Raw genomic sequence first — 18,857 nt, 5'->3', positions numbered from 1 at the left:
CAGGTAAAATTTGCACCATATTGTTAAGACTGATGAATGTATCTGTCCACATAATGTGTGCGTGTCCTTAGTCCCATTAGCTACAACCTCAGCAAGGTATCAACTCGCAAACAAGACATAATTTCAAAGTTAATTAACCTAGATTAGTCTGAAGATAACCACGCATTACCAGCATTAAAAAGGTGCAAACATGAAGCTGCATTTCCACGCCAAGGATGCGACCGAGAGTAATCGAGGGTGTAAAGGCACGTCACGGTGTGACGTATTACACACCTACGCTGAATCACGTAATACCTCATCACGGTACGCCCTTCACGTCTGTCTCTCCATCCCTGTGTGTGACATTCTCTCCTTTATTTTAATTAAAGTCGCGATAATTGTTCTCCTTTTTTAAAGTCTCTTGCATAATAAATTAACAAGTTTGTTTAATAAAAAGTTCTTTCTCACTGGGGCTGGATTCAGGATGTGGAGGAGGAGATAAACAATTGTCTCTGCAACGGTAACGGTATGTCCAGCAGCTTTCTTTCCTTCTTCTGTTAGCTGGTTGTGGTTGTAGTCATATGGGATTCTTTTAACTGATGTGTCTTTGAATATTTGTGTATAGTTGTAAAAACATTGCACACAACACACTTAAACAATTTGCAGGTTTGTACCAAGTTAAAGCACGTTTAGCTCCCTGGGATTGAGAGAAAACTGTAGTGACTGACATCATCAGTAGTAGTAGACATGCTCTTTAGACAGGTATCAGTGTAACGAAATTTATACAGTGTCTACAACATCCGTAAACCTTGAAATAAAGTTTACAAGCATTCGAGGCTGTTTGTCTGAAGTGAAAAGAAAGATTGTGAGTCTTTCTGTCATTCACTAACTCCTCTGTTTCCTTTATTCGCACGCGCACTTGACACCTGGAGGCAGGTGCCCAGCATGTCGCTATGAATGGCTAATATGTGTGTTTATGTGAGAGTCTGAGAGAGTTATCATGTTAAATAACATTTATAAGTTCTTGTGGGTGCTTCTTAAAATTAGTGTGCTTAGAACCTTTTCCGTTACTTTTTTATGAGAATTATTTGTAATGGTTTAAACTAAAATTACAATCAGCCAAGCGACAACAACCGAAAATTATTATATAAATATTGAATGATTAAGAAGTCTAATGGAATGCACATTCTGTGTCCACAGTTTACATCTTTACTCGTTGCAGCATCACCCTAGTCATCTCAGAGACCAACTCCAGGGGGTGACATGCATTTTGACGGAGTTGTACAAGCGATTAACCCCTTCGGCCTTTACCAGAAGCGGGTGTATTATCTCCTTTGCTTTCTCGCAATACCCGATCCTCTTTTCCTCTTGGGATCCGTCTTCTTGTTCGCCACGCCAGAGCACAGGTACCAGAACACACCCAACATACTTATTTCTGTGTTTGTCTGCCCTATGATGTTCCCTTTATTGTTGATTAGCAATCACTGCGATTGATGACATGGAAACGACTTTGTTTGAATATTTTGATTGTCGTTACTGGTCAGTGCATCAGTTTAGCGTAATGATGTGATATAACATGCATCTAGGGAAGTGACTGATAGCTCTAGCTGACTGTTTGAGGTTAACAGGTAACTGGTTAATCAAATATGTCGGTGTCAGCACACATATATTCGAAAATGATTTGCAATGTTGGTGTTGGCACAACCCAACAGGTGCGCTGTTCCAGGTGCGGACAACGATACCTGGGAAAGCCAGGGACTCGAACATGACGACCTGGTGAGGAGGACAGTACCTGTTGACCCCACTACTGGAACGTGGTCCCAGTGCCTCGTGTACAAACATGAGTCACTGCAGGACCTGGCAAACCTGGCCAACGACACGGTTGAATGCTCACGATGGGTCTACAGCAAGGAGAACTTTGAACTCACGTTTATTTCAGAGGTAATTTTGCTTTTTTCAGCACTAAAATTTCATGTCACACTCGTTCGCCTGGTATTTCAGCTGTTAGTTTATTCTTCAGAACTAAATTTCATCTTTATTACTGTGGAAAGTTCGCTGTTTATATCAGAAGCAGGTTTGTTATGAAGACTACAGACAATGACAGAGCTCGCAGCACAGGTGTAGCGTGAAGTCACTATTGTGACCACCCAACTTTTTGTGCATGGTTGTGTGTGTATCTCGAGAACAAACACGATGTATTAACCAAGTTTCGGGAAGAAGGTATTTGACTACAGGTTTTAGTCGATGGTTGCAAAATAAAGTGTTCGTGAATAGTCGGTTGAGTGGCCAGGAGGTTAGCTAATCTTGATTTTAATGTTTACAGATATAGTCTATTGCTTTTCTCATTTTTAGTGTTTCAGAAAAGTAAAGCAAAGAAAAAAGAACCTAGAATAACAACTTGCTGTATTTCATTTTGTTTAATCTACTTTCAGTTAAACATCGTCTGTCAAAATAAGTTTCTCTTGCCACTGTTGAAGTCCATATTGATGAGTGGTCTTCTCGCTGGATCCTTAGTCCTAGGAACCCTCGCTGATGTGTAAAGTATACATTTCTTTCAAGAAAGTGGAACTTAAAAGAGCTTTGATAATCTTTTGATCTTTACTCTATAACAGCTCACATGAAGTTTAAACATCTTTTTTCCTCTTGGAAAATTAAGAAATATTTATTTCAATAAAGTCCCAATTACCTTACACTGAATGACATGTGTGTGTGTGTGTCCAGCATCGGGAGGAAGAAGACTGTGGTGATGAGTACCCTGGGTCTTATCGCAGTGACCTTAGGCGCGGCTTTCGTCAGGAACTATGTCGCTTTTGCGATCCTTCAATTTTTTACCAGTTTTTTTGAAATGGGAAAGTTTTTGGCAGCATTTGTAGCAGGTGAGTCAGCGATCTATTGTGTTTACTCCCGAATAACAATGGCTGCTTAGTCAACACGAAACACACGCTCGTCACACCTGAGTGGTTGTCAACCTGGTCAAATGTTGAACACGTTATTAACATTTTCCATGTCTTGTTTGTGTAATCTCGTTCTTATGATATCTTCAACATGTTTATGATAACGCAAAAAGAGTGAACACTATTCCCTGTAGGCATGGAGCTTGTAGGGCCTCAGCACCGAACACTTGCTGGCATCGTGATTGAGATCTTCTGGTCCATGGGCCTTTATGTCATCCTCTTGTTGGCCTACTTCCTTCGGAAATGGAATCACTTGCAGCTGGCTCTGTCAACTGTCAGCATGATATTTATTCCAATCCTCTTGTAAGTAAAATCGTTGACCTTTTCAGTCTTTCATTTTCTCCTTGTCTTGAGTAATACATTATTATGATCAGTACTGGCCTTCAAGCTGTAAAACCAAACAGAGGCTAAAGATAAAAATTACAATCTTTTACATAGGATACATATTAATATAATAATAAGCTAAAATTGTACATGGTTCTTGTCATCAAATTGTTTATGATGTGCTTTGTAGTTTTATCCCCGAGTCGCCCCGCTGGCTGGTGTCACGTGGTCGCAGACAGGAAGCGTCCGCCATTGTGCGTCACGCGGCGCGAGTCAACAAAGTCGTCGTGTCTGAGAAGGTCCTCAGCCTGCAAGACCTGCAGAACGACGGTCCAGGTGTCAAGTTCTGGCAACTGTTCACCCACCGGCGTCTGCTAGTTCGCTGCCTCATCGTCTTCTTCAACTGGTAGGCATCCCATAATTTTTATTCCGTTTTCTTTTTGCTGAACCTCCTGCTTGTAAAGAGCGTAACGTGGGCAACCGCTATGACTGGTGATGAACAACGAAATGATGATTGATGATGAATAATGATAGTTGACATTAGGCAATGTCTAAATACTGCTACTGATGTTGATAACGAAAATTAATGGAGGTAATTTCGGAAATGGTGTTGGTGAAAATGTTGACAATGATGGTGAGAAGGAATACAGGTGTGACGAAAGTCGTTTTTCTACCAGGTTCATCGTCACATGTATTTACTACGGCCTTGGTCTGAACGTGGGCAGTCTGTCAGGTGACATCTACCTCAACTTCCTGTACGCCAGCATCGCCGAGACCTTGTCCTACGTGTTGTGTCTGGTGCTGCTCAACCGCATCGGACGACGGACGCTGCACTGCTTCACCATGCTGCTGGGCGGCATCTCGTGTGTGGCCATCATCCTACCCGTCCTCTTCGGCGACCAGAGTACATACATCCCATTTATCTCACGAGCTATTATATTTGTAAATATTATCGAAGCTCAAGCTTCAAACATTGTGCTAATATAAAGATCTCATAAACATGTTTTCTACCTACAGACACAGCCTGGGTGGCCACTGCGCTCTCCATGGTCGGCAAGTTCGGAATCTCGGCTTCATTCGCCATTATTTATGTCTTCACAGCCGAGTTGTTCCCCACTTTTGTACGAAACTCCATCGTTGGGGCCAGTTCTGTCAGTGCTCGGTTTGGATCCATGGCCTCTCCTTATATCAACTCACTGGTGAGATCATGATCATGTAATACACACAGAAGAAATCATGTCAACTGAAAACTTTGAGCAACTGATATTAATTTCGACGTATCTGAATTAGCGCTAAGACTTCTTAACTCAAGCCCAGGAAGAAGTTGTAGAAAATATTCAGCTTAAAAACAAAAGCTTTTATTTTTCAGAGCTACTATGTCAGTGGCAGTTTTGGAGTAGCTCTCCCTTCTCTCATATTTGGAGGATCTGCGATTGTGGCTGGTCTTGCGTCACTATGGTTACCTGAAACTCATCTTCGGCAACTTCCGGAAACTATCGAAGACGCCGAGAATTTTGGAAAGTGAGTATGATTTTTATTACAAATATTTAGTAAAATGACCGAGCTACCAGTTCTGTTTATAATCTATGATGTTCCTATTTATTTGATGGTGACACTTGACAGCAAATGAAATAACTTCTTCACTTTTTTACTGTGCAAATGGACCTGGCCTACAAATATTGGAATTTTGAATTTACAAATCACTCTATTCCTCTTTACAATTTTTACTATAGAAGTATTTAGCACAATAATCTATTTCTACATTATCTGAAAAGTGTTAAATATTAAATGCACTTTTCTCTTCACTATTCGTCTCTTTTACAGAAAAAAAGACAAGAACTCTTATGAACTCGCACATACATCGTCAGAATACTCAGACAAGAAAGATATTTTAACGCCCAGTTAATTGATATTAATCTGACAGTTAAACAAAGAAAAACTGTTTCCATGCGGCATGAAGTAATTATCTGTCCATCTGTATAACAGAAAGATGCATCTTCATGGTTTGTGCCAGAGCTAAAGATGAGTTACGAATAGTAACATCTTTTAAATGTTGTGAATTCTTTCTCAAAAGAAGCAAGAACTTTAATGATTTATACCAGTTACCAAGACAAACATGATAATGTATATTATAAATAAAACTAGATTAATCTGACGATAAACAGAATTAAATAAAAGGGGAAGGACACATTTAATGGCAAAAGTCGTCAGCTGTTGGTTTTTACAGTCTAAAGGAGGGAATGTTTGATAAAAGCTTTTTGCTGCATGCAAATTTAATAAGAAAAACATTTATTTATACATTTGCATACGTCGTATGACTTTGAGGTTTTGTTGGGATTTATTTTGTTGATTTGTTTGTTTGTTTGTTTGTTTGTTTGTTTGTTTGTTTGTTTGTTTGTTTGTTTGTTTGTTCGTTTGTTGACTTTTGTTCCGTAACAGAAATAAAAAAAGATGCAACCCACATGGAGGTGTAAAGTCTTTTTATCTTTCCTGTGAGAAAGTTTCTATGTTTAACTGTTTCTATGTCTATCATTCGATATTCGATATTTTATTGTTTTTTAATTTATTAGCTGTCCGTGTCCTACCTGCATATCTAGGAATCTGCTGTTCGTTAAGCTAGAAGAGGGGATGGTCAGGATAAGAATGGAAGTAAGAACTCATTCACCCTTTCAAACAATTCAAACAACAAAACCAGTTGTGTTTTCGGTTGTGTTTTTATCGTCTAATATTCAGGTTTTTATGACATTGAGGCACTAATGTTCTTCTGGGAAACTTATGCATATACAAGGCAATCAAAACAATCAAATCGTTTTATCTGTAACAAGTCAGAAGTAGATATAAGAACTGCACATCATTTGCAAAGGAATTAAAAACTCTAAAGAAAACCAATTCTCACCAGAAGGTTGAGTGTGTAAATTCCATCGAATTCTGAGAGGACGAAAAAGCAACAAATAGGAATCTCGACTAGTATGAAAAATATTACTGTATAATTACATTTCTCGACTAGTATGATAACTGTAAATGTATAATGACTTGTCTTGCCTGGTCAAAGTTTCTTTTGAACACAATGCATTTTGTACACTACTTAATTTCACAGTTATTTAATGAATTAAATGTGTGCGGAAATATCTCTCTCGTCGGAAAATTCCAATGTCTGCGGAAGTTCATACGAATTCTTGTCCTTTTTTCTGTAAAGAATACATAAAGTTGTAAGGTAAACAGTATATTTCATATTTTTTGAAGCAGGTCGTATTTTTATGTGATACAGCTCCTCCATAATACTTTTTATATCAGAAAATACTGCTTTAGAAGTCACGAACAAGGTAATTACTAACTATGACAGTTTATATAGCTTCGAATAAAATGGAAACCTACAAAGACTCCTAAGAGATTATAAAAAAATTTTAAAATCTGATAGCCTCTGGAGCTTTTTGAATACTTATGATGAAAATCATACTTTCCAAACTTCTTGGCGTCCTCGATAGTTTCTGGAAGATCCTGAAGATGTGTTTCTGGTAACCATAGTGACGCCAGGCCAGCCACAATCGACAGCCCTCCGTAAATGAGTGAAGGCAGTGCTACTCCGATGCTTCCACTGACATAATAACTCTGGAATTAAACAAAAACACCAGGTGTTCGTATTATTAAACTAAATATTTTTTTCGACTGCAGTGTTTTTATTTTTAATATCTATAATATTGATTTGATAATTAATTATTTTAAGTTATTTAATAGGTCTGTGAGGAGGTAAAGAAGATAAAATGGCGGACTTGTAATTCAAAACATGCTTTCAAAGGGACATAAGGCAGTCTGCAATGTTTTTCAAATATGTTTTTACGCTCATTACCAGTGAGATTATGTAAGGTGTAATAATGGACCCCAAACGAGCATTCAAAGAGCTGGCCCCCATGATGGAGTTTCGTACAAAAGTGGGGAACAACTCGGCGGTGTACACGTAAATAATGGCGAAGGCAGCCGAGATTCCGAACCTCCCGACCATGGAGAGCGCAGTGGTTATCCACGCTGTGTCTGCAGGTAGAAAACGAAAGATTTCTTTAAGGAATAATAGTTATTCACTTAAAGAAATAATTTTATTAAATTTAAATTATCAATGTAAATTGAATCACACACCAAATAATAAGTTATCAATGTTATCTCAAACACGTGCTTGAGAACAATCGACTAAACATTTGTTGTAAAGTGTATTTTTCTAATTGTCCGTCAGAGATCGGTGCTGTATTTGGTCTTAAAATGCTATTATTATCCATTAGAGATGGGTGCTGTATGTACTCTGGTCGCCGAAGACGACGGGTAGGATGATGGCCACACACGAGATGCCGCCCAGCAGCATGGTGAAGCAGTGCAGCGTCCGTCGTCCGATGCGGTTGAGCAGCACCAGACACAACACGTAGGACAAGGTCTCGGCGATGCTGGCGTACAGGAAGTTGAGGTAGATGTCACCTGACAGACTGCCCACGTTCAGTCCCAAGCCATAGTAAACACCTGTTACGACGAACCTGGGAGAAAGACGACTTCTTATCATCACCATCAGCAGCAGCTGCAGCAGCAGCATCATCAGCAACAGCAGCATCAATGGCCCAGCAGAATTATTCCCTTCGTTAACAAACAATCGCCATCTTTTTCAACACCCATCATCCGTTATCAGCCATCTTCAAAAATATCAACGACCAATCATAAATGGACGTCCTCATCATTGCCAACCGGCAGGACTGTCATCGTGATCCGTTTAAATTTTTCGCACACCTACCAGTTGAAGAAGACGATGAGGCAGCGGACTAGCAGACGCGGGTGGGTGAACAGTAGCCAGAACTTCCCACCTGGACCGTCGTTCTGCAGGTCTTGCAGGCTGAGGACCTTCTCAGACACGACGACTTTGTTGACGAGGGCCGCGTGACGCACAATGGCGGACGCTTCCTGTCTGTGACCACGTGACAACAGCCAGCGTGTCGACTCGGGGATAAACCTGCATTTGAAAAGCACATCAATGATATTTTAATTATAAATCTGATATACTTCAATTTTAATATATGTTGTTTTCATGTAGAAAATCCCAAATGACGATTTCGTGCAATCTTTTTCTTTTGTCCAAAATCGCAAAATCCGGAGTCTTTCGAGGACAGATAATTGATCATTCTTTTTAGGTTCACTTAAACTTTCAAGAATCATCAACAGTTAGCAAAGTGCATTAAAGGACAGATCACATAATTTTAAATAATTAAAACAAATATTTGAGTTTGCAGCCTCAACAGACCTGTTGGTCAAAGATTCCATTAATCGAAACGAGAAGAATAAAGAAAATACAAAGGTAGTCAATTTCTTCATCAAATAATTGCGTTTTACTTGCATGACGATAGGTAGGCATATCACATTGACAGCTGACACAGCCAGCTGTAGGTGGTTCCATTGCCGGAAGAAGTATGCCAAGAGGACGACAATGAAGAGGCCCACTGCCCAGAAAATCTCGATGACGATGCCAGCGAGAGTCCGGTGGGTAGGTCCCACGAGCTCCATGCCTGGAGTACACAGTGCTCACTAATTGTTATCATCAACGTTTTATTGCATCATCATGAAAATGTTATTTCATTCACATATCATGGTCATAAATATTTGTCCATTGACTAACCTTGTTGACGTATCATTGAATTCCAAACAAGTGACAGGGAACTACATTGATGTTCAAACGTCTCTTGCATGCTTTCTTCATTCCAGCATTAATTCACACAGGAATATTGTGTGCATCATATGTGAATTATACAGAGGGACATTAGCTTATTCTTTAAGATAATCTTTATCTGCGTTAGACGCTCAGTGAGCATCTGATACTTAGCTATGTATTGTACACCTGGCTCCAGGTGTCTCATGCAAGCACAGAGAGAGAGAGAGAAGAAAGACACATTTATATTTATCACACACACTTACAGATAACAAAAGATGTCAGAAACTTTCCAATTCCAAAGAATGCGACAAAAAATCGAAGGATGACAAAGGCGACATAGTTTCTGACGAAAGCCGTGGCAAAGACCACTGCGATGTGACCCAGGACACAGACCACGAGAGTTTTCTTCCTTCCTATTCTGTACAGATATATAAATATAAACTGCTCAGTACAAATGTATGTTCACGGGATGTATATGATGGTCTAGAGAAATTCTGTGCTTGCTTTTGCTAAACTAAATCCAGTACGATCTCTATCATATTTACCCCGGGTGGACGAAGTTATCGGAAAAGAACACCTTCGATAAAATGCTGACTGGTAAAACTATTTTATTTAGGCCTACCATGAATACGGAGCTAGAAAATCTAGTCATCCAGGGTAGGGACAATAGACTAGATAGGTGTGCTTCATGACTACGGTTTCGTATATCAACGCTAACGGTCAAATCGTACTTGAATTTTAAATACATAATACATTTTAAGATGTTAGAGAATAAATTCATACGCAAGGTGCGTTCTGAAAGAGAAAGAAGCGAAGAAAACATGTTCCAGTCAGATGGTATTTCTCAGTAAGAAAACTTGTATAATACTTTACATGTCTGCCAGAGTTCCTAGAATTAATGATCCACCCAGAAATCCACTCATATAAATGGTGTTTGCTAGTGGTAGGAGGAATTTATCTTTGCAGACGATGTTCAGCTGAAATGAAAATTTTAAAAAAGTAGAATGCAAATATTACAATGCACATTTTCTCATATTAGATTTTGCTTCATCTGAAATTCGAAAATTGACACTCTTTTAGCAAATGAAACGTTATAATGCAAAAATTAAAATTCTTATTCTTTTCTTCAGATGAGGGACCTGCAAACTTATTTAGAAACTATTTTTCTGCGATTTAATCTCAAAGAACACTTAATAAGAATATTAATAAATGAACTGTAAGAGATTTTATATCACCGTAAAAGAAAAATATGCATCGAAACTAAACTTTGGGGGTTTTTTGGTGCTTCTTATTGTTTTGTTTGTTTGTTTGTTATTGTTTTTATTTTGTTTCTGGCTTTTGTTTGTTTTGTTTTTTTGTTTTTTTTTTTTTTTTTTTTTGTTTGTTTGTTTGTTTTTGTTTTGTTTTTTTGTTCCTTATGGTACATTTACACCCAAGCATACAAGCAATAATTACTTTGTTTTAAAAAAAAGTAAAAGTTATGTCCCTTTATAGTCTCAGCAGAGTGAGGTGTTAGAATCCTCACCTGGATGGCGAATTCACCTTGAAACAAATCCGTGATCTTACCTCAGAAATGAATGTGAGCTCAAAGTATTCCTTGCTGTAGACCCATCGTGAGCACTCGACCGTGTCGTTGGCCAGGTTTGCCAGGTCCTGCAGTGACTGATGTTTGTACACGAGGCACTGGGACCACGTGCCAGTGGCGGGGTCAACAGGTACTGTCCTCCTCACCACGTCGTCATGTTCGGGTCCTTGGCTCTCCCACGTGTCGTTATCTGCACCTGGAACAGCGCACCTGTTGGGCGCGGCACGGTCGGTGTTCAATATGACAATATCGAAAATCGTCACAAAGACCGAATTCTGAAGAATACAATAATAAAGCTTAATGGCAACAGCCTTTCCACCGCTAGCTCTACATCTGTGAGGCCTGTCCAGGATCATGACCTCCCTAGAACTCTCTAGTCCCAACACCTGTTGCAGACGATGCGTATCTCAAATTATCATATAACAAAATGTATCTATTTGGAGAAAGAAAAAGATTCATACGCAAAAGGTAACAAATTTTTTCAAAGTTCATAGAACCATTCGCAGATGTTGACTGATTTCTCCAAAGCAGATGGGTTCCCTGGTTTTGCATACCACTGGACAACAACATCTTTTAAGGGTAAGAACACAAAGAACAAGTCTTTAGCACCATTGTGTCCAGATAATCGGGGCTAAAGGTCACTTTGCTACCTGTGCTCTGGTATGCCTAGAAAGAAGACAGCTCCCATGGTGTGAAGAGCAGCAGGTATGGTGAGGAAGCAAATGAGATAATATACTCGCTTCTGGTAAGGACCGAAAGGGTTGATTGCTTCTACAACTTCGTCGAAATGCATGTTGCCAATTCCTGCAGGCCAACTGCAAACAGAACTATCATAATCATTGGATGCATAGCCACAATTTCATAACAAGGCTTTTGAGTATTAACTCATTATTCTGTTCATGACAGCTTATTTTTTGAAGGAGAAAGTAAATCATATCTAGTATTTTATACTTTTTATTAAATTTAAAACAACACAAACGTTAAAAATATCAAACACACGAACTGAGCCCAGAGATCGCTGTAAGCGTACAGAAGAGTAAACAAAGTAAACAATCTTTTTTACACACGCGCGCACATACATATGCATATATTTTTCAACCTCAGATATGCATTATCAAAAGTTTTTTTTCAAATCCTTTTTTGTATAAATACTTATTGGACGAGGCCATTTTCGAGCAGCCATTGAAGGCATTAAGACTACAGTGGTGTAGCCAACATTCTTGATCCTCTTGACCAACATGTGGACGCAGGCGTCTTCCCCAGTTTAAGACTTTATGAATTAAAGAGTTGATTTTCGTTTTGTTTACTTCTTTACAAATACACACTCGATAACGACTGAAAATAACTATAGGGAATGACAATTCGCAAAAACATCGGACACTACTTCTTTTAAAATCATTTATCAAAAAAACTATGGGTTATTGTATAATGAACATTATAAAAAGATAAACTCAGAGGAAAACTACAGAACTAACAAAGTTACCTCTCTCAATTATCAGACTCTCGTCCACGACCTGAAGTGACTACGGGAAGACTACAGACACTAATGTACTCCTTTACAAACTCGCTTTATTCAATGCACACATGTGAAAATGATGTTAAGCAAGTTGTCTTTATATACATCACGTACAAGTCTCGACATGCAATTAGGTGTTGGACACAGGGACAGACAAGGAAGTTGCCCTATGACCCGCGATGACATGTTCGAAAAATTCAGATGCAGGACCGTAAGAAATTTCCACTTGAGATGACTTCAACAGTCCTCACTTAATTTTTCTGAAAAGTATGAAACGTGAGATCTGTGTTATGTCACCCTCTGTGACACACTTCTATAATGTACTTTAAGGCTGTCATGACTGGTCATCGACTATCATCTACAACCTCCTCTAAAACTTCTCCCCTCACTGCAAGCTGTATGACGACGGGAATCTGAGCAGTTACTGTAATAGAATTTAATTTGATATTTTTAATCATAAATCACGAAAATGCTTGAGAGGATTGAAAAGGCAGCTACAACATTCCCCCGTTGAACCACTCGTGTGTGGAACAATCCCAAGCTGGATAGAAGTGAATCATGGACAACGTAATACATATTGTACCAGACAGAAGAAGACAACAACATTTTTACAGTAGTCAAATTCTAGATATGTCCTGACAGACAGTATTAAATGCCGAGAACCTGTCAGCATGCTTCCTCTGTTTAGACGATATGCAAACTACCCTGGGTAGGACCCGTCCACCACACGGACAATGGCCGCATCTCGGAAGACATTACGATGAGCCGTCTGGGAAGAGAACCGCTGGCCACAGTCGACTGCGGTATAAAGCAGTGTGTAGACGCTCATTCTTGATTGTTGAAACCGTTTGTTGCATGAAATCTTACTTTGTGGACAACTTTTGTTTCATGGAAAACAAAGTTTTGATCTTCTTAAACCGAGGCAGTAAAACAACATGAAACAAAACACTAAAGCAAAGCAAAATAAAACAGAAATGAAACAATAGGATAAAGAAGACAATTTCTGATCTTCAAATTTTATTTGCAGTCGTATGTAATGACAGCAACTTAAATGGTCACAGTCTGTCTTAGTATTACACTTAGTAGTTTATCCTTTATTCTGCTCCAGTGGAAGAATATGAAAGTGCATAGGAGGACATAGACCCGAGTCAAACGGCTGAAACCGTCTTCCTTCTCAATAATCGTCCATAAATGTTTCTACAAGACCAAATAAAGTCAAATGACATTACAAAGAACAAAATTCCTTGTCGTTTAATGTACCTTACATCCCATTTCATTATTTTAAAAAGTGTCTGTAAGATGTTCATCCCCATTTCCTCTGTTCTCACAATCAGGTACGTGACTTTAGCTAATTTTTGTTTCTCAGTCTTGATGAGAGATGTGCAGTCACGAATATCAGAGCTCAAAGGTCAAATTAGCAGCCGAGAGATCATCATTTCTAAATTACAAAGTCCAAAAGAATTTTTTTTGGGGGGAACAACGGACTGGAAGGACGCTGCTTCTTTGCAAGATGTCAAACGCTTCAACAGACTTTGATGGTTGATGACACCAGGTAGAAATTATGACACCTTTGAATGCATCAAAAAAAAAGCGTGAAAGAAATTACAAAAACCGACCTTTTTTTCCTAGATGAGAGGGGAAGAAGAGGAGGGAAGGGTAGCTAATGGCGTCGATGTCATGCTCGAAATTTCAGGCACAAATGTGCGAACTCTGATTGCATAATTAACATTCGCATTTTAAAAAGCAACGGTCGGTGTTTGTTCATTCCAAGGCAGTGCTGCAGGCTCACGTAAGTACCGAATATCAAGACCCTCACCCCAGGTAGTTGGATATTTCGAAATAAGTCGCCATCAACAGCCGCAATGGAAAGACGATATTTGCTAGTTAGTGTTTTAATGTCTTTGTTATTATTCCTTTGTCAACTCCGTACCTTCAAATTAGTCCATAAATTATTTCAAAATAATAACGAGCGATCTTTGTGTGCTCGCCCGCTTTCCACCAGCGGGAACGCTTGTGTGCCGGTACCTCCTGATATTACAGAAGTTAGTGTGGATTTTTGGTTTAACAGTAGGTAAACATTTCACTAAATCCCATCGTATGGACTAGGCTTCATTTTATTATTTTAGCTTTAGATGACCGTAACACACATCGTGATCCCGTCCATACTGATACACTATGATGTGTGTTTCAGGTGCCTTGTGGACTTCAAGTGACCTCGTTGCCATGCGGTTTGACGATGTGGTGCAAGAGGTCAACCCGTTTGGTCCTTTCCAGAAACGCGTGTGTTGTCTTCTTTGTCTTCTCGCAATACCCGGTACCATTCATATCATGGCAACGGTCTTCATTATGGCCGTCCCACACCATAGGTAATACACCCGAGCTGTTTGCGTCTCACGTAACACACAGGCATTACATATCAAACGACGAAGCATGACGATGATTCTGCACCAGACAGGACTAAACACGACTCTCATCATTTCCAACCCAACAGGTGCGCTGTTCCTGGTCTGGACAATGACACATGGGAAAGCCAGGGCCCTGAACATGATCAAGTGGTCAGTCAGGTGATACCTACTGATCTTACCTCGAACACCTGGTCCAGGTGTCTCGTGCGCCGGTATTCACACCCGGATTTCCCGCACCTGTCCAACGACACGGTGGAATGCTCGAGATGGGTGTACAGCAAGGAGACCTTTGAGGCTACCCTCACTTCAGAGGTGAACACATTGAAGTCCCTTGCCAAAGGGACCTGTGTGTGAAGAGATGGTAGTCGAGAGTATATCTTTATTTATGTGCACACTGTCCTTTTTCGAATAATGTAAAAATAATGTAAGCTAAGCTCATAAAATAAATAATAAATAACAACGCTTTAATTATGCAAAGAGATAAAAATAGAGACAAAAATGCTGAAATGTTTTTCGGTTATGAAATATACGCTGCACGTTATCTGCTGATGAAACCACAAACATCAGCTAGTGACACCTTCTCTTCATTGTTCTTCAGCTCAACATCGTCTGCACCGACACACCATTCGTGGCGATGGCCAACTCAGTTTTGATGGGCGGATTTCTTTGTGGCTCCCTTGTCCTCGGAACAGTTGCAGACTTGTAAGTAGTGAAGACGATGACAGAGTAGGAACAATCTCAGTGAGGAACCTTATTTTCATTGGCTGATCTTCTAAGTGTTTGAATCATCGGTTATCTAGAGGAGACTTTTTCTCTGAATATACCTGGGAGAAGGAAGAAAGAGGGTGGGAGGGGAGTGATGGAGATTGATTATATTTGTTTATTTCTTTCTTTTAGCATTGGGAGGAAAAAGATAGTAGTGATCTGTCTTGTGGGGCAGATTGGTGTGACTTTGGCTACATCTTTCGTCTACAATTTCGTCGTTTTTGTCATCTGTCGCTTCTTCACGACCTTCTTCGTGATAGGTAGTTATCTAGCTGCCTTCGTCGCAGGTTAGTAAAGATCAGTCTTACACTACTTCACGACTCATGCCCTGTCAATACTTTATGAGAAGTCTAAGCTCAAGCTTCAGATATACAGTTGTCAGACACAATCAAAAGGTAAATCATTAATTAAGTTTCATATCACTGTCTAGTCATCCAGGAACATTTGTATTAGCAATGTAGATACTGATTCTCACCAATGCAACTGTTTACGACTAATTCAATGAACAATTTGAGGGAATATAAATGTGAACTTGCACTATGTGTTACAGGTCTGGAACTTGTTGGACCCCAGTATCGCACTGTGTCAGGCATCGCGATGGGGATGTTCTGGACGATTGGGTTATTCTTCACACTGCTCCTCGCCTACTTCTTTAGAAACTGGTGCCACCTACAGCTAGCAGCATCGTGCATGAATATTCTTTGTATTCCGATCATGTGGTAAATCAGTTTTTTTTTCTAAGGAATCATTCCAATAACTTGTCATGGGGTTTTTTTTCTGATGGAAGGGAAAGATTTCGCATGAAGCGAAAAATAGAAACACTTTAAACATTTAAGCGAATTTTTTGGTGTAGCTTTATTCATTTATTTTGTGAATAATTTATTTACAAACTGAGTTTTTGAGCTCATATTTATTGTTTAATAAGGGACGAATGTCTTTGGAAAAAAAATGTCTGTTTAGTGAGAAATATTTTTTAAAATTATTTTTGTCATGATCGCGAGAAGAAACAATCTTCAAATTTGTTTAATACCCGAATTAAATATATTGTCGCTGCTTGGAGTCTGAATACCTGTCGATATCAAGGTGGTAGCCCACACATCTCATCTTTCTCTGCACATTTGTGTTTCTCCGTTTTTGTGTAATGGTCGCTAGTTCCTTCCATTATGAAAGACACCCTTAAGAATGATGCGCAAAAAATATTCCTGTCTCCTTCCCCTCTGGACCCTGTACTTGCTCAAGTTAAGTGACTAAAGAGATGCAGTGGAAGAAAAAGACAAAGAGCCAACCACCTGCTAAACGAGCAAAAAGGGAAATCTTTGCAGGTTCATCCCCGAGTCGCCCCGATGGCTGGTGTCACGTGGTCGCAGACAGGAAGCGTCGGTCATCGTGCGTCACGCGGCCCTCGTCAACAAAGTCGTCGTGTCTGAGAATGTCCTCAGCCTGCAAGACCTGCAGAACGACGGTCCTCAGCTCAACGTCTGCCAGCTGTTCGCCTACCCACGACTGATGCTCCGCTGCCTCATCATCTTCTTCAACTGGTAGGCCTGACCTGTCGCAAGTCTCGTGCAAATGCGCGATTGGAATGTGTCCCATGATGCTTTCGTGTTAAGGGGAAAGAATAAAGAGCAGGAGTTAAAGAAGAAGAAAATGTAATAAAATAAGACTGGTAAAAAAAAAATCTCTCCTGTCAGGGGCGTCATCAGCGGCGTGTACTACGGCCTGGGCCTGAACGTGGGTAGTCTTTCTGGCGACCTTCACCTCAACTTCCTGTTCGCCGCCATGGCGGAGTTGCTGGCCGACGTCTTCTGCCTCGTGCTGCTGGGCCGCACGGGCCGCCGCCTGCTGCACTGCGTCACCATGCTGCTAGCGGGCACTGCCTGCCTGGCCATCATCTTCCCTGTCCTGTACGGTAACCAAGGTAACCGACGAGGGTTCAGACAGCCAAAGATACGCTATTTGTTTGTTTTCCTGTCCCTCGTATGCTGTTGTTTTGTTCCTTAGGAGTGTGTGCTCTTTACATTATTATTATTATTATTATATTATTATTATTATTATTATTATTATTATTATTATTATTATTATTATTATTATTATTATTATTATTATTATTATTATTATTATTATTATTATTATTATGCGATCTCATGGCAGAATGCGTTTTTGTGATTGGCTGTTGTTTACATTTTGTACACATCTGCAGTGCCTGCGTGTAAACTTTACAAACACTCTGAATTAATAGAAAATGAGACAATTTCTTTCGAAATGTAATGTACTACTATTATCATTGCTTTAAAGTGTTATTGTTTTCTGTTATTGCTACAAGTTACGATGACTTATGTTGGGAAAACAAAGAAATGTATTTGTCCTATACGAAAATTTGCAGACACAATGTGGACGGCCACAGTTTTGTCTATGGTCGGGAGGTTTGGCATCTCTGCTGCTTTCTCCATCATTTATGTCTTCACTGCCGAACTCCTCCCAACATCGGTTCGAAACTCGGGCATGGGAGTGAGCTCCCTGAACGCTCGTTTTGGAGGAATTGCTTCTCCTTATATCACATCCTTGGTAACACTTGTCTTCACTATACGAGTTCATAATGTTCGCCAAGAAGAATGCAAATAGCAAGAACTATGTGGATATTGCAATAACTGCAGTCTTGACTCATAATTTTTTTTTTTTTTTTATAATTTAAAAGTTTCTTTTTCAGGTTTTTTACGTTGGAGGTAATTTTGGAAAAGCGCTGCCGTCACTCATTTTCGGAGGACTGTCCATCCTGGCTGGTCTGGCCTCCCTATGGCTACCAGAGACGTACCTCCAAGATTTACCGGAAACTGTTGAAGATGCCAATAATTTTGGAAGGTAAGTTTTATAGTTACTCCATCCCCTGCCCTCAACCATGCTATTTTGTATTCTTAATCGTTATAAAGATCTATTGTTGTATCTGTCCTTCTGGAATGTCTTTCAGTGTTGCTCATCTAACGATTTGCTCCATGTGAATGTGTTGTAGGAAAACTGGAAGGACGACCACGGAGCAGGGCAGCCTCAAGGTCTAAATACGGAAACCTACTGACCTGAAATCCTACAGCCACTGGATTTGTGAAGGAAAGAAGGAAAGAAGGAAGGGCACTCTTGTGCCTTTTGTGGCCTGTCAAAGTGATACTGTCTATTCAAAGTGCTAATACAAATTAATGTATATTGTATTAATATTGTATATTGTATTAAATCAGAGCAAAGTAAAGGTTATGATAAAGATCCTCTGGGTTTCTTTCTGTCGTTTCCTGCGTACTTTTCATGACAAGAAATTTGGTCTGAATGCCTAGCTCTGTTCATCTGTCAAATTTTCGCTCTCACTGGTAAGATAACTACGATCATAACATGACTACAGTAATAAAAATACGGAAGATACAATGCACTGGTTAATATGTGTCTGCTTCGTTTGTCTGTCATTCAGTTTATCTTCTTCGTTGCTGCTGTGTTTCTCGCATAATGGATTCTAATATGATTATTTCTTCTCCCAGTATGAGTTTGTATGTTTAGTAAAGGCCCCATCTTAAAACACTGTACATTCATCAGACCGGCAGCTGCTTACTACATGAATTAAATATAAGTAGTACATCCCTCCCCTCCCCTACTCTTTTTCCTCCTCCTCTCT

At 39.7% G+C, this 18,857-nt stretch overlaps 3 protein-coding genes across 9 annotated transcripts; 2 read left to right on the top strand and 1 right to left on the bottom strand.

Annotated features, from left to right (window-relative positions):
• The first annotated feature begins 166 nt into the window (after window positions 1-166).
• On the top strand, window positions 167-5,644 carry LOC112566198 (organic cation transporter protein-like). Of its 3 annotated transcripts, none has more exons than XM_025242213.1 (11): window positions 167-505; window positions 1,202-1,385; window positions 1,692-1,920; window positions 2,412-2,515; window positions 2,701-2,855; window positions 3,068-3,236; window positions 3,448-3,663; window positions 3,935-4,161; window positions 4,275-4,456; window positions 4,627-4,778; window positions 5,082-5,644. In XM_025242213.1, exons 2-11 carry the CDS (start codon window positions 1,243-1,245, stop codon window positions 5,161-5,163), a joined length of 1,659 nt encoding a protein of 552 aa, XP_025097998.1. In that variant the 5' UTR covers window positions 167-505; window positions 1,202-1,242; the 3' UTR covers window positions 5,164-5,644. The 3 variants fall into 3 exon arrangements, with proteins under 3 accessions (XP_025097998.1, XP_025097999.1, XP_025097996.1); XM_025242214.1 differs by having other exon boundaries at window positions 1,180-1,385; XM_025242211.1 differs by having other exon boundaries at window positions 167-1,385.
• A 308-nt stretch (window positions 5,645-5,952) lies between these two features.
• Window positions 5,953-12,127, bottom strand: LOC112566199 (organic cation transporter protein-like). Its single transcript, XM_025242215.1, has 11 exons — window positions 12,003-12,127; window positions 11,170-11,334; window positions 10,501-10,729; window positions 9,808-9,911; window positions 9,198-9,352; window positions 8,623-8,791; window positions 8,026-8,241; window positions 7,548-7,774; window positions 7,105-7,286; window positions 6,715-6,866; window positions 5,953-6,445 (listed from the first exon to the last, which is right to left on the bottom strand). The coding sequence occupies exons 2-11, from the start codon at window positions 11,310-11,312 to the stop codon at window positions 6,367-6,369; spliced, it is 1,656 nt and encodes a 551-aa protein (XP_025098000.1). The 5' UTR covers window positions 11,313-11,334; window positions 12,003-12,127; the 3' UTR covers window positions 5,953-6,366.
• Window positions 12,128-13,473: 1,346 nt separating this feature from the next.
• LOC112566195 (organic cation transporter protein-like) lies at window positions 13,474-18,457 on the top strand. Of its 5 annotated transcripts, none has more exons than XM_025242205.1 (11): window positions 13,474-13,587; window positions 14,227-14,401; window positions 14,527-14,752; window positions 15,039-15,142; window positions 15,338-15,465; window positions 15,756-15,924; window positions 16,528-16,743; window positions 16,897-17,123; window positions 17,589-17,770; window positions 17,913-18,064; window positions 18,213-18,457. In XM_025242205.1, exons 1-11 carry the CDS (start codon window positions 13,578-13,580, stop codon window positions 18,256-18,258), a joined length of 1,635 nt encoding a protein of 544 aa, XP_025097990.1. In that variant the 5' UTR covers window positions 13,474-13,577; the 3' UTR covers window positions 18,259-18,457. The 5 variants fall into 5 exon arrangements, with proteins under 5 accessions (XP_025097990.1, XP_025097989.1, XP_025097991.1 ...); XM_025242204.1 differs by having other exon boundaries at window positions 15,338-15,492; XM_025242206.1 differs by lacking the exon at window positions 13,474-13,587 and adding an exon at window positions 13,652-13,824 and having other exon boundaries at window positions 15,338-15,492.
• Window positions 18,458-18,857: the final 400 nt, after the last annotated feature.

This window comes from Pomacea canaliculata, linkage group LG6 (assembly GCF_003073045.1).
Source record: "Pomacea canaliculata isolate SZHN2017 linkage group LG6, ASM307304v1, whole genome shotgun sequence".
NCBI lineage: Eukaryota > Metazoa > Mollusca > Gastropoda > Architaenioglossa > Ampullariidae > Pomacea > Pomacea canaliculata.
This window is presented reverse-complemented; position numbering and strand designations above follow the sequence as displayed.

What these genes read in the sequence shown, in the direction of transcription:
- LOC112566195 (XM_025242204.1), top strand. An exon ending in CTTTGTATTCCGATCATGTG is followed by an intron (nt 15,925 to 16,527) that starts GTAAATCAGTTT and finishes AAATCTTTGCAG; the next exon opens with GTTCATCCCCGAGTCGCCCC. An exon ending in TGTCCTGTACGGTAACCAAG is followed by an intron (nt 17,124 to 17,588) that starts GTAACCGACGAG and finishes GAAAATTTGCAG; the next exon opens with ACACAATGTGGACGGCCACA.
- LOC112566198 (XM_025242213.1), top strand. Translation starts at nt 1,243, where the DNA reads ATGCATTTTGACGGAGTTGTACAAGCGATTAACCCCTTCGGCCTTTAC. An exon ending in AACTCACGTTTATTTCAGAG is followed by an intron (nt 1,921 to 2,411) that starts GTAATTTTGCTT and finishes ATCTACTTTCAG; the next exon opens with TTAAACATCGTCTGTCAAAA. An exon ending in CGTCCTCTTCGGCGACCAGA is followed by an intron (nt 4,162 to 4,274) that starts GTACATACATCC and finishes TTCTACCTACAG; the next exon opens with ACACAGCCTGGGTGGCCACT.
- LOC112566199 (XM_025242215.1), bottom strand. Translation starts at nt 11,312, where the DNA reads ATGCATTTCGACGAAGTTGTAGAAGCAATCAACCCTTTCGGTCCTTAC. An exon ending in CTAGGCATACCAGAGCACAG is followed by an intron (nt 10,730 to 11,169) that starts GTAGCAAAGTGA and finishes CGCGCCCAACAG; the next exon opens with GTGCGCTGTTCCAGGTGCAG. An exon ending in GACGCCAAGAAGTTTGGAAA is followed by an intron (nt 6,446 to 6,714) that starts GTATGATTTTCA and finishes TATTCTTTACAG; the next exon opens with AAAAAAGGACAAGAATTCGT.